A 13,444-nucleotide genomic window follows, 5' to 3' on the forward strand; every position below is an offset into this window, starting at 1 on the left:
TGACGCCATGTGCCAACATCACACTGGTGCTAAGTTAACAAAGAAATATAGCCGTGGCTTGTGTTGGCAGTCCAGACCAAAGAGGCACGTTCTTGTGAGCCTTCTTGTGCTAAAACCCCACATGTACAGAATTACAGGTATGGATGTGTGATTATGACACGACAGGCTAACCAGCAAACCACGCAGCAAACAGAGTGAGATGTGCAACAAATAATGTGGCGGTTAGAGTCAGTAGCTACGACAAAGGAGACAAAATCTAGCATATCTCTGGAACCTATGTGGTTGAAGATTAGTAAAACAAGAGGAAAAACAAACAGACAAAGCCAGGATATGCTCACCTTATCAGGACCAGCAATGTGGGTTCTCAGCACCAATTATAATTTAACAGAATCATGCAGAGCATAAAGAAATAGCTAGCAGCACCAGGCCTGCTAGCCTCTCCAACAGTTTAAGCACAACAACCAAGCAGAACAAAGTTTGTATAAATGTAGATTCCACCTGCTGTTTTCTCCTTAAGAGCTTGGCACTGCAATGAAACTGGAAGGCATTTTAAGAAGCTAAATATTTTGAAGGACAAAAATGGAAAATTAAAATGGTTAAGTTTTGTAAACAATGTGCACTTTAATGTAAATTGAAATCTCATACAGTGTGATCAAAGGCAGGAGGCAAAGTAAACTCTTCTGGAAAACCCACCACCTGTAATCATGACCCCTTATTTTTATAACATGGGTTAATATGAGAAGTCCCATAGCAGCCAGAGAAAGATCTGGAACCCTTTCTGTGGACAGATTCACATCTCAAATCATTAAGCCAAAGTGAAATGCCTACCAGGCAGTAAATGAGTTGGTGTTATATATAGAGTGAAGTGTATGCCTGGATAAGACTTTATTTGGAGCAATGGTGTTATCGGTTTTTGAGAGCACCTCTGTTTCCTAGTTCCGTTTTTGAGCTCACAGGAAACTGGATCAGCAGCTATGATTGTGGCTTGTGTTTTTTACAGCTGAGTGACATGTGTACATCAGAGAGGTCACATATACTGTGTTCATGGTCACAATAATCACTAAAACTTGGATGGTTAATCTTCTACATTCTGCTAAACTGTGTTACCACATTTTAATTACATTCTTATTTCTTATTATCAATTAAAACTGAAAATGTACATGTCTTTTTGTTAATGTTCCTCTGGTACATTGTTTCTCAGACATACAACAGGGGGATGAAGTATCCTGAGAAATCCTTTACTCACATTTTCAGGCATAGGGCCAAGTTGCAATCCATCAAACTGTTAATTTAATACATTGGGTCAAGCCCAAATTATTATAGCAGATGTTAAATCCTTATTTTGAATTACTGAGAGTCAAACCACATCGCACTGAGACTTTTTAATGGCCTGTCTTTAACTATTTGTATCCTAGTCTGGATCATCTACAAGCAATAAGACCTTAAAGCTAAAAGTCAAAGTTGAAGTGTGAGAGATGTAACAAAAATGATGATGGGCAGTTTCCAAAGCACATGCCTTCAGCAGACATTCATGTTGATTGGTGATAGGATGTTTACAGGAATAATGCACTACGACTGGAAACATGAGATTGAAAGACCTATAACGGTGGACTTTACATGCTTCCTGCAACAGGCAAAATCTTCTCGATGATGGTAAGAACTAAGAAAGATATTTGATTTAGAGATTTTAGTGAAACTACTTTTTTTCTCAGTCTTGTAAGCTAAAAGATAAAGTTAGATGTGGTCCCATTTTCTTCTTAACCTCAGCTAATAATCTCAGTGCATTGTGAATATCCTGAAATATATGTCCGTTTGTTTTGCAGGGAAGGAGAATCACCATTAATTTACCCCTTTTCCTCCGCTTTGTCGGATTCCAGTGGCACTTACAGCAGTATCCTAAAATGAATAGAGGCTCCTCCTTGATGAGATGAAGGTGGGGGGATGGTGATATTTCAGGAGCTTGTTGGCTGATTGGACTAAGGATCTTGTATTTCCATAAAAAGCAGCTCCACATTCACATCAGAGGCCTCATATATATACACCCTGATGATGATTTCTTCCCACTGCCTCCACTGTCCTCCTTCTTGGCTTTCTGTTTCATTGTAGGTGAGACTTGGCTGCTTTTCTTTCTCTTTCATTTATCATATCTTTGTAAAGTTTGTATATGCATACAGACTCTGGTGATAATAAGTAAAGTAGTATGGTGATGATCTTCAGCAATGCAGAAGGAAAGGTGTGATTCATTGTTGAGGGGAGAGTACCAGTTGGTGCATAATATCTGAGGAGGTTGTGTTTAAACAGGGAGGCATTGAGATTTCAACTAAGGAGGTATAATTTGCTTAGTTTTGTTTTAAAATATTGACTTCTTAGAATTTGTAGCACTTAGTGCATATTTGCTAAAATAAATATTAAGGATTGCATTGGTCATACAGCATTGTGCATTGAATAATTTTGGGCTGTTTTGCAATAATAATGTTCAGAAATCTATTGAAATTTCTAGTTTTCTAGTCTTTTGAGCTCAGATTTGAAGCACAAGCTTTAGTTTTTCTTCAGAAACAAAATTACATGCCACCTATCAAGAAATGTCCTGGAGATGCTTGTGTCTCACACAGAACAGAAGGTCCCTAAAAACAACAAGGATTTTTTATAGATTCCTAAACAAGCAGCACTGTAAACTATGCTGATGTTTTAGGATCTGGAGGCTAAACCATTAGCAAGGAAAAGAAAAAAAAAAAATCTTTTCACTTGGATTGCCATTTTAAAGAGATTTCAAATTGTTTAAATTTTTGAAGTTTTATTGGTTCCCTGTCAAGTAAAGTAATGAACCTATTTATTGTTTGTTAGAATTGTGACTAAAGCAGCTAAGCTGGAAATTGTTTTCAGTAAATGTAGAATTTGATTGGGGATCTCCTACCTTGTTCTGGTAGGTTCTAAGTCCTTGTGTGCGTGGGTGGGAATGTGTTTGGGTTCAGTTACTGCTGCTAAAGATGCTGTTGCAGCACATTCACTTGAGAAGTTATTTTCTGCAAAAATAATTAAGTGTCAATTCCCTTCGGATATTTGGCTTATCCTACTGCCTGCGTCAGCTGTGACATTTGAGCTTACCGCTAAACTTAGCTCTATCACCACTCAGCTGCTCATTAAAGGTTTTAACAGGCAACTTTGGGACACAGCACGGCTTCTTGTGTGATGAGATGGTTATTTTTCTTCTGTTGTTTTTCTTCTCCAAACAGGCTGTGAACAAAAGAAACTGCCAACATGTCTGAGTAAGTTACCTTCCTCTATGGATTTTAGTACACTGAATAATTGATGTTTGTTTTCAGAAGTTTGATCCAACTTTACTGAGAAAAAAGAAGCATGATGTACAAACATTTGTTGAGAAGCTTTAAAGGTTAAACACTTATAAAGTTGTGGTAAAACAACAGTTTCACAGCTGTTACACTTTCCAAAAAGCACAAGAAAAAAAGAAGAAACAGGTGTAAATATTGGTTTAAAATAGATGAATGAATAGAAGCAAAGAAAGAACAAGAGAGAAAAAAGCAAAAACATTAAACAATGAAGAAAGTAGAAAGCATGGCACTGATGTGAGACAGAAATCAGAGTCTGATCACAGAGCCAAAGATCTCTGGAGCTGTACTGTAGTCAGGTTCTCCTCAGCTCCACATTACATTTGATACCATCTTTTGTTTGTGTTCCTCACAGGAAGAAGATGACTTCCAGCCGCAGGCACCACCTGAAAGTAAAACACTTACTGCTGATTGGGTTGGGCATTCATGATGTCTGCTGTTTGCCTGCTGTGTTGAACTGATTCAGGACAAAGTCCTTGCTGTACAATACATTCATTGCATTACTGCATTACTTATCTACATTACAACATTGTTAATGCTAATTTTATTCTGTTAAATCAGTAAGGAAAAACTATCCTAGAATGTCACATATTTCATCCACCTGCCTCTGTTTCTTAGACAAACTAAATCATGTTTTGATGTGCCTTTTCTGGTTACTTACAATCAATTTAATGACAATCTATAGTTTGTTGACTATTAATTTATTTAGATTGAGTTTGCAGCTAGGTTTGTGATGGGTTAGACACTTTGTCTCTTGTTTTGTGAGAGTGGGCTGCGAAGGGGCAACCATAACTCAGTGGTAGGAGTAGATGAAGCAGCTTTTCCCTTTATTTATCATTGAAAGGTCTGTAGAATGTATCATTGAGCTGGTGTTATTACTGTTTGACACAATTTCAACTTCTACATTGTTGGAAGTTGCACCTCATAAGTTGTTGTCGGTTAATTGTTTTCTGTGAACACTAAAATATCTCCAATCTGAGCCAGCACCCTGGTCTTTTTGTAGCAGCCATCTAAAAAGCCTGAACTGTATGGCTAAACTTGAAGAATCTTTGCAAAAACTAGACAAAAAAATATCTTAACTTATGCGACGTTGTATATATTTTATTCGTGCATTTTGTTGCATAACTTTGTCTGTAGCAATGGAGTCTGGATGATTGGGCAATACAAAATTGTATCGTTTCTAGCTCTGAATCAAAATGTTTGTCCACATCTTTACATAGAATGGGTTTTTCTGACAAGTTTGCTGCTGTGTATTAATTTTCATCCTGGACAAACTGTATGAAATGCTGTGCCCACAGCTTTTGTCCTAAATGTTGTGGCAAAATACCAGGTGGGAATGTTGGAAGAGACATTCTTTTTCACCTGAACCCATGCTGGGTACAGTTTCTCCAACCTTTTCTAAATGTATTTTAATTTAAATTAGTTTAAATGCCTATCTTTAGACATTCTTAAAATAATCTCAAGTATCATCCAAGATGACATTTTGGCCTGCTTTTGAGCATCAGCCTCGTCCTGACGTTGTATTTTAGTGCCTCCATCTACTCTTGGTTTTTCATCAGGGTTTTCTGACTTATATTTAGCAACAGAAACATAGTGTAATATTAATTACATAATTTTAAAGATTTTAAGATGAGATGCAGTTTTCTGCATTGGACTTAGAACAAAGAAGGTAATCAGGAATATGTAGCTGGCGTACAGTTTTTTAGCTTTTGTTGTGCATTTTGTAGACTACAGGTCCCCATCTGATATCGGTGTGGTTAGTATTTCCTTGTTTCAGCAAACCTGATATAAAGGTCAGATGTCAACATACAGGTCCTTCTCAAAATATTAGCATATGGTGATAAAGTTCATTATTTTCCATAATGTAATGATGAAAATTTTACATTAATATATTTTAGAGTCATTGCACACTAACTGAAATATTTCAGGTCTTTTATTGTCTTAATACGGATGATTTTGGCATACAGCTCATGAAAACCCAAAATTCCTATCTCACAAAATTAGCATATTTCATCCGACCAATAAAAGAAAAGTGTTTTTAATACAAAAAACGTCAACCTTCAAATAATCATGTACAGTTATGCACTCAATACTTGGTCGGGAATCCTTTGGCAGAAATGACTGCTTCAATGCGGCGTGGCATGGAGGCAATCAACCTGTGGCACTGCTGAGGTCTTATGGAGGCCAAGGATGCTTCGATAGCAGCCTTTAGCTCATCCAGAGTGTTGGGTCTTGAGTCTCTCAACGTTTTCTTCACAATATCCCACAGATTCTCTATGGGGTTCAGGTCAGGAGAGTTGGCAGGCCAATTGAGCACAGTGATACCATGGTCAGTAAACCATTTACCAGTGGTTTTGGCACTGTGAGCAGGTGCCAGATCGTGCTGAAAAATGAAATCTTCATCTCCATAAAGCTTTTCAGCAGATGGAAGCATGAAGTGCTCCAAAATCTCCTGATAGCTAGCTGCATTGACCCTGCCCTTGATAAAACACAGTGGACCAACACCAGCAGCTGACACGGCACCCCAGACCATCACTGACTGTGGGTACTTGACACTGGACTTCTGGCATTTTGGCATTTCCTTCTCCCCAGTCTTCCTCCAGACTCTGGCACCTTGATTTCCGAATGACATGCAGAATTTGCTTTCATCCGAAAAAAGTACTTTGGACCACTGAGCAACAGTCCAGTGCTGCTTCTCTGTAGCCCAGGTCAGGTGCTTCTGCCGCTGTTTCTGGTTCAAAAGTGGCTTGACCTGGGGAATGCGGCACCTGTAGCCCATTTCCTGCACACGTCTGTGCACGGTGGCTCTGGATGTTTCTACTCCAGACTCAGTCCACTGCTCCCGCAGGTCCCCCAAGGTCTGGAATCGGCCCTTCTCCACAATCTTTCTCAGGGTCCGGTCACCTCTTCTCGTTGTGCAGCGTTTTCTGCCACACTTTTTCCTTCCCACAGACTTCCCACTGAGGTGCCTTGATACAGCACTCTGGGAACAGCCTATTCGTTCAGAAATGTCTTTCTGTGTCTTACCCTCTTGCTTGAGGGTGTCAATAGTGGCCTTCTGGACAGCAGTCAGGTCGGCAGTCTTACCCATGATTGGGGTTTTGAGTGATGAACCAGGCTGGGAGTTTTAAAGGCCTCAGGAATCTTTTGCAGGTGTTTAGAGTTAACTCGTTGATTCAGATGATTAGGTTCATAGCTCGTTTAGAGACCCTTTAATAATATGCTAATTTTGTGAGATAGGAATTTTGGGTTTTCATGAGCTATATGCCAAAATCATCCGTATTAAGACAATAAAATACCTGAAATATTTCAGTTAGTGTGCAATGAATCTAAAATATATGAATGTTAAATTTTCATCATTACATTATGGAAAATAATGAACTTTATCACAATATGCTAATATTTTGAGAAGGACCTGTACAGTCATGAGTGTCAATTTCATAAATAGTTTTCATAAATAGTTTTTAAGTAGTTTATTTCAGTGGTTCTCAATACTGGTCCTCAGGACCCACTACCCCACATGTTTAAGGTGTTTCCCTGCTGCAACAAACCCGACTAAGAGAAACAGGTGCAGCACTTATTGACTTGGTGAGGGGAAGAGTCAGATGTTTTGGAGCTCAGCCACATCTAAAACATCAGGGGATAGTGGACCTTAAAGACCAGGACTGAAAGCCACTGCTTTCTTTGACTTCTTTTGTCAGGATGGAAGGATAATATCTTTTTTCAAAATAAGTATTATGTTTTAAAGTTCAAAATTATGAAGTAATTTATTCATTATTTCATAAATGCTCTTGAGTACAGGGAGCTGGTGGATTACTTTGTGGCAAGGTGTAGAAACAATCATCTCATCTTGAACGTGACTAAAACAAAGGAGATGATTGTAGATATCAAGAGATACAAGAATAAGTCAAACTCTATTTCCATCATGGGAGAAAAAGTGGAGGTGGTGGAGGAGTATAAATACCTCGGCATTCCCCTGGACAACAGACTGGAGTGGAGATGCAACAATGAAGCCATCTACAAGAAGGTACAGAGCAGACTGTACTTCTTGAGGAAGCTTAGGTCCTTCAGTATTTGCAGCAAGATACTGCACATCTTCTATAAGTCTGTTGTAGAGAGTGTGATCTCTTCTGCCATCATCTGCTGGGGTAGCAGCATCAGAGCCAGGGACTTAAAAAAGCTCAACAAGCTAATAAAGCTTCACTTCATCCTCCGGCACCTGGACTCCACAGGAACCTATGCCAGGATCCTGTTTGTGGATTTCAGCTCTGCCTTCAACACCATCGTCCCAGTTCTGCTACAGGAGAAGCTCTCCCAGCTGAGTGTGCCCGACTCCACCTGCAGGTGGATCACTGACTTCCTGTCTGACAGGAAGCAGCGCGTGAGGCTGGGGAAGCACGTCTCTGACTCCCTGACCATCAGCACCGGTTCCCCCCAAGGCTGTGTTCTCTCTCCTCTGCTCTTCTCCCTGTACACCAACAGCTGCACCTCCAGTCACCAGTCTGTCAAGCTTCTGAAGTTTGCGGACGACACCACCCTGATCGGACTCATCTCTGATGGTGACGAGTCCGCGTACAGATGGGAAGTGGACCATCTGTTGGACTGGTGCAGCCAGAACAGCCTTGAGCTCAACGCTCTAAAGACAGTGGAGATGGTTGTGAACTTCAGGCAGAACCCAGCCCCACCTGCCCCCATCACCCTCTGTGACTCCACAATTGACACTGTGGAATCTTTCCGCTTCCTGGGAACCATCATCTCCCAGGATCTCAAGTGGGAGCCAAACATCAGCTCCCTCATCAAGAAAGCCCAGCAGAGGATGTTCTTCCTGCGGCAGCTGAAGAAATTCAACCTGCCAAAGACTATGATGGTGCACTTCTACACAGCCATCATTGAGTCCATCCTCACCTCCTCCATCACCATCTGGTACGCCGCTGCTACAGCCAAGGATAAGGGCAGGCTGCAGCGTGTCATTCGGTCTGCTGAGAAGGTGATTGGCTGCAGTCTACTGTCGCTCCAGGAACTGTACACCTCCAGGACCCTGAAGCGGGCAGGGAAGATTCTGGCTGATCCCTCCCACCCCGGTCACAGACTCTTTGAGACTCTCCCCTCTGGCAGGAGGCTGCGGTCCATCCGGACCAAAACCTCACGCCACAAGAACAGTTTTTTCCCATCTGCCACCAGCCTGGTTAACAAAGCCCGGAAACCACCCTGACATTCCCCCTTTCCCCCACCCCCCCCCTTTTTTTGCTGACAGGACACCTGTAACCTGTAACTCTATGCGTTACATTAACGCTCAGCTTGGACTCCTGCTTACTTGCACTGCTTTACTTGCACAATGATCACCTGCACTGTTGTATTGCTCTTGCATCTTATACTGCTCTATATTTACTCTCACTCACTTAAAACTGTGCACTTATATTTATATTATATTGTAGATATGTTTATACTGTTTAATTTGTACTGTATTGCACCGACTACGCCAAAACAAATTCCTTGTATGTCCAAAAACGTACTTGGCAATAAAGCTTTTCTGATTCTGATTCTGATTCTGAAGAAGACTGGCTCTGTTCTGGGGACTCCTCTGGACCCTCTGGAGATCATTGTGCAACGAAGGATTATTCATAAACTGAAGAACATTATGGAGAACCCTGAGCATCCTCTTCATGACACTGTTGTACACCAACAGAGTGTCTTCAGTCAGAGGTTTCTTTAGATTTGCTGTAAGACGGAGCGCTACAGGAGATCCTTCCTGCCCACAGCCATCTGCATCTACAACAGTTAGAGATTTTTTACACTGTGGACTGAGCATAATTTTTTAGGTTGGAAGTGAGTATCTAGATACAACTGGGAGTGTTCAGGCCAAGCATGACAGGTTTTTCTTTTAGTCTCTGGGAAATAATGGTAATATTTAGCTAAAATGACTTTACAGGATTCTGGCATAGATGAGTGAGTAGGTTGTTCAAAATGGTGCATCTTGGAGCAGTTGGGGAGTCGCTTGTATTTCAAGTATCAGGGAGGTACCCCTATAATTTTTCCATGTAGGTATGTTTTGCTACACTGATGAATTTTGAAAGGGCTTGTGTTGCTTAGCAGATAGCAGCCTTACAATGTCTAACTAACTAATTATAATATCACAGGTAGTTTTGAGTCACAATGGTGCAATGCAGGCAGCCTGGAGCTGCAACAGATAGCCTTTAAATCCTTTCATAGATTTATTAAGTCTCCAAGCAACTACTTTCAGGTAACTTTTCTAGTAACTTCCTCCTCCTGACTAGATAAAATGTCACATAAATCTTGAGTTTATGAAATTAAATTCAGCTGGAGTCTTTTACAACATCTTATGCAAATATGTCATTGTGCCTGAGTTCAGAGTTTCAGTCACCCCTCTTTGATATATATTTTTTTGTTGTGGACTCTTTTTTCTTTCATATGTAGAAATATGTATTTAATTTCTCAAAATTTTCCCTTGAAAATTAATTAACTGTTGTGAGCCACAGGCTCACGATTAAAAAAGAAAAAAGGAAAAGTTGTCATATTATGTATGATAAATGCTCTTTAACGTTTAGGGTTTGATAAATTGTGTGCAGATGTATGCTTTTTGGGGAGTTCTTGAGTTTTTGCAAACATTTTCATTGTAGCTCCATATTTGTTCAGCTGATGCGTTTGGTGGAAAACATTGTTAGAATCTTCATACATTGACTTCATACAACTGAGGCAACTATGCTTAGAATTTATTCACCATGACTTTAGTCTTGTTTGTAATTCTCATGACTATCTTAGCACAAAGAAGACATTTATTCATTATTTAATAAATACTATTTGAGGGATATGTTTGTTCTCATAGAGGGAAGTCTTTAATAAAGACTAAAAACCTGGTGAATTAAAATGATTTTTTCACTAAGTTTAAATTGTTGTCTTTTCTATAGAGTTTAGTTCTCTCTGTGGCAGCAACCTGGCTTGAGAAGGAAAAAAAGGAAGTTGCTGAAGCCAAGGAGGCCTACATGGCTGAGAAATGTCCTGCACCAAACCTTAGTGGAGATCAGGCTTCCCTCATGGTGAGAGCACTGCAGCTTCAGGACACAATGGTCTAATGCCTCTTTTCTCATTCACGGCTCCCCTCCACTCTATCTCGCTCTACTCAGTATGAAACCTGTTATGTTTCCATTGACAGCTGAAGGTGGGACTTTCAGCATCTTGTGCTGTGCAAACACTCACCGTCGCACATAATGTCCTCTTCAAACAGTGAGGTTGGCGGAGTCCAGACCACCCTTCTGTCCACAACTCGCAGGACAATGGCCATAGAAGGCATCCGTAATTTCAAACCCCACCATAGCTTTCAGTTAGACCAGCTCCGGCCATTGTAGAACATTTTTGTAGTTGCTCTTGAGTTATTTGAGCTTTTTCCAGGACCGCGGTGTGCAGTAAAATCTGAAATCATTCTCTCCACACGTTCTCATTTCGCTGTTTCACTGACAGTCGGCTGACCACGCTCATGGCCAATCAGTGAACAGCAGTCTGTTCAAGTCACATTTCAGCCCTGCTCAGCCTCGATGGGACCTGTTGATCAGCAGGGACTATGAAACCCATACCGGGCCGGAAAAGCCAGAAATGGAAAGGGTCAGAAAACAGACTGAGTGGAGTGGAGCCAGCCAAAGTAGAGCCCATGGAAACGTGGCATAAGAAAGTTAGCTTTTGCTCTAGCAGAATCTCTGCATGTTAATTAATTCCAGGTTAGTTGGACTGCATGAATCTTAGCCAAAGTTTAATTTAGTTTTGCTCATTTGTTTGCTTGTATTTCATTTTGAGATCTTTTGGATTTCAACTTGAAACCCCATCATTGTCTGCTTTCTAAAGCATCCATGAGTTGATCCCAATATCTAACCATCACTTTTCAATTACTACAAGGAAACCTGCAAAAAGTTACATGCTCTCATTGACGTTGTGGATGAGGAGAGATATGACTTGGAGGCCAAACTTGGCAAGAGTGATAAAGAGGTAGATATGCATTTTTTTTAGTCATGATGTTGGAATGGTAACCATTGTGTATTTTATGCTGGAAGCATTCTGCATGGAGAAAAAAAAAGGTTTCGCTTTAGTCTCAGTTTGAAACTGCTTTATTGCTCTCAGATTGAAGACCTCAAGATCAAAGTAGTGGACCTCGCTGGAGTAAAGAAACCAGCCCTGAAGAAAGTGCGTATGTCTGCTGATGCTATGCTGAAGGCTCTGCTGGGCTCCAAACACACGGTTAATATGGACCTGAGGGCCAACCTGAAGCAGGTCAAGAAAGAGAGCAAAGAAGAGGTGAGGGTTTTGTTAATGGAAGATTGGACCTGAGGTTTGTTGTCAGGAGAATGTGCTGCATTTCACTAACAGTGGACAATGTCTGTGTGCTTCAGCCCACAGAGGCAGTTGGTGACTGGCGTAAGAACATTGAGGACAAAGCGGACAGAAAGAAGATGTTTGAGAGTGCTTAAAGAACTGAACTCTACTCCTCCAGTTGCTCTGGGCTGTTCAAACATTTTTGAAATGTCTGACATTCTACATTGAATTATCTTGTGTTTCATAAAATAAGTGTGTTTCAGCCTGCTTTTGTTATTGTGCATTTGTATAGTGCCTAAAGCAGCATTAGCTCAGAAAGTAAAGTAGCTGACCATCTGTTGGATGACTGGTCATTGAATCCCCAACTTTTCCAGTGAAAGTGTCCTTGTCCGAGATACTAAACACAATATTGTCCCTCATATGTTCCTCACTCAACATCGGATAAAATAATAAATATAATGCAGTGGTTTAGATGGGTAAAGATGCCTTTTATTTGCATTTCTAACTACCTCTCATTTTGTACAGTAAATTTCAGCTTTATCTCATTGCTAATATTCACTTTCACAATTTACAGGTCCCAATATTTTTTTAAATATTGTAAATTTGTACTGGTTTATACTTTAAAAGCCACAAGATATATTTTCTTTAAACTCAGTGATGCACAACAATGCAAAAAATGAGACATTAGCATCAGTGGCTGAATTTACAGAACAGATTTAAGTTTTTTTGTAAGATTTGTCTCATGCATTAAACATTTAACTCAAAGAGATCTTGTTATAGCAAATTCCGTGAAAGCCAACATTTCATCTTCTATTTTTTTTTACAAGGCATGTTAGTTAGGAAGAAGACTGAATAACCAGTTTCTCTCTGCATCCAACAGGAAAACCACACTTTCTGTTTGCTCATAACTACAACAGTGTCAGAAAGATTGTATTTTTTTCTGTTATAAACCAGTCATGAATTTCACCTCAGCAAAATATTCAACACAGCACAGTAACATGTTGTAACACCTACACCTTTATTAATTGAACTCACTGTAATTTTTTTAAAACCAGAATCAAACTTATTAAATTACAAATGATAAGTATAATAGGATACAACAAGTTTAACTACCTTTTATCATTGGTATCATGTTGAGGAAAGTGCTCCAATAATAAAGAATGATCTGTGCTAGGTTCAGGAAGCTGAAGAGAGAATGTTGGTACAGCGTTCCAGGACTCATCACTGAAATTATTTGGCTTAAGTGTTGCAAGATTCCATGTCCTCCATCATTATTTTTTCTTACTCTTTTAGTGCTAAAAAGTAAACATTTACTTAGCAGGCTATAAAATACAGTCAAAAACTTAGAAAAAAATAATCAGCTAACCTTCAGGTTAATCATCGGTCTGGAGGACAACATTAAGCTCAGCATAGGGGCGTAACTTTGTTTAAAATAAATTTAAAGAACTTAATTCTGATTCCAACCATGCTGTAAATTATCTTTGATTTTTCATATTTAGGAGAGCAAAGTTGTTGAAGGTCATAAGCTTAAAATGTTTCTTAGTGTAGAGTTACTTTAACGATCCCCTCAGCCACACACTGTCAACAGAGTGCTGCCCAAACCATACTATTCTGATGGACACTGCAGTGTTCTCCAAAAACAGTGTTAATGCATTATATTATGGAAAGTCATCCAGGTCAAGACACACCATTTCAAACAAAAAATGCATTAATGGGCCTTGAGTTACGTTTCAGTCTTACAAGGTCAATCTAATATTTGTTTCATTCAATGCATGGTA

At 39.8% G+C, this 13,444-nt stretch overlaps 1 protein-coding gene across 2 annotated transcripts; it reads left to right on the forward strand.

Moving 5' to 3' along the window:
* The first annotated feature begins 2,004 nt into the window (after window positions 1-2,004).
* Window positions 2,005-12,137, forward strand: LOC124881310 (troponin I, fast skeletal muscle-like). 2 transcript variants are annotated; one of them, XM_047386867.1, is made up of 7 exons: window positions 2,005-2,106; window positions 3,234-3,266; window positions 3,703-3,739; window positions 10,274-10,402; window positions 11,253-11,342; window positions 11,475-11,648; window positions 11,744-12,137. In XM_047386867.1, the coding sequence occupies exons 2-7, from the start codon at window positions 3,259-3,261 to the stop codon at window positions 11,819-11,821; spliced, it is 516 nt and encodes a 171-aa protein (XP_047242823.1). In that variant the 5' UTR covers window positions 2,005-2,106; window positions 3,234-3,258; the 3' UTR covers window positions 11,822-12,137. The 2 variants fall into 2 exon arrangements, with proteins under 2 accessions (XP_047242823.1, XP_047242832.1); XM_047386876.1 differs by having other exon boundaries at window positions 2,029-2,102.
* The last annotated feature ends 1,307 nt before the right edge of the window (window positions 12,138-13,444 follow it).

Source organism: Girardinichthys multiradiatus, chromosome 2 (genome assembly GCF_021462225.1).
Source record: "Girardinichthys multiradiatus isolate DD_20200921_A chromosome 2, DD_fGirMul_XY1, whole genome shotgun sequence".
Lineage (NCBI taxonomy): Eukaryota > Metazoa > Chordata > Actinopteri > Cyprinodontiformes > Goodeidae > Girardinichthys > Girardinichthys multiradiatus.

Excerpts from the sequence above, each read along its gene's own strand:
- LOC124881310 (XM_047386867.1), top strand. Across the intron at positions 3,740-10,273 it reads GCCGCAGGCACCACCTGAAA|AGTTTAGTTCTCTCTGTGGC; the intron begins GTAAAACACTTA and ends TCTTTTCTATAG. Across the intron at positions 10,403-11,252 it reads GAGATCAGGCTTCCCTCATG|GAAACCTGCAAAAAGTTACA; the intron begins GTGAGAGCACTG and ends AATTACTACAAG.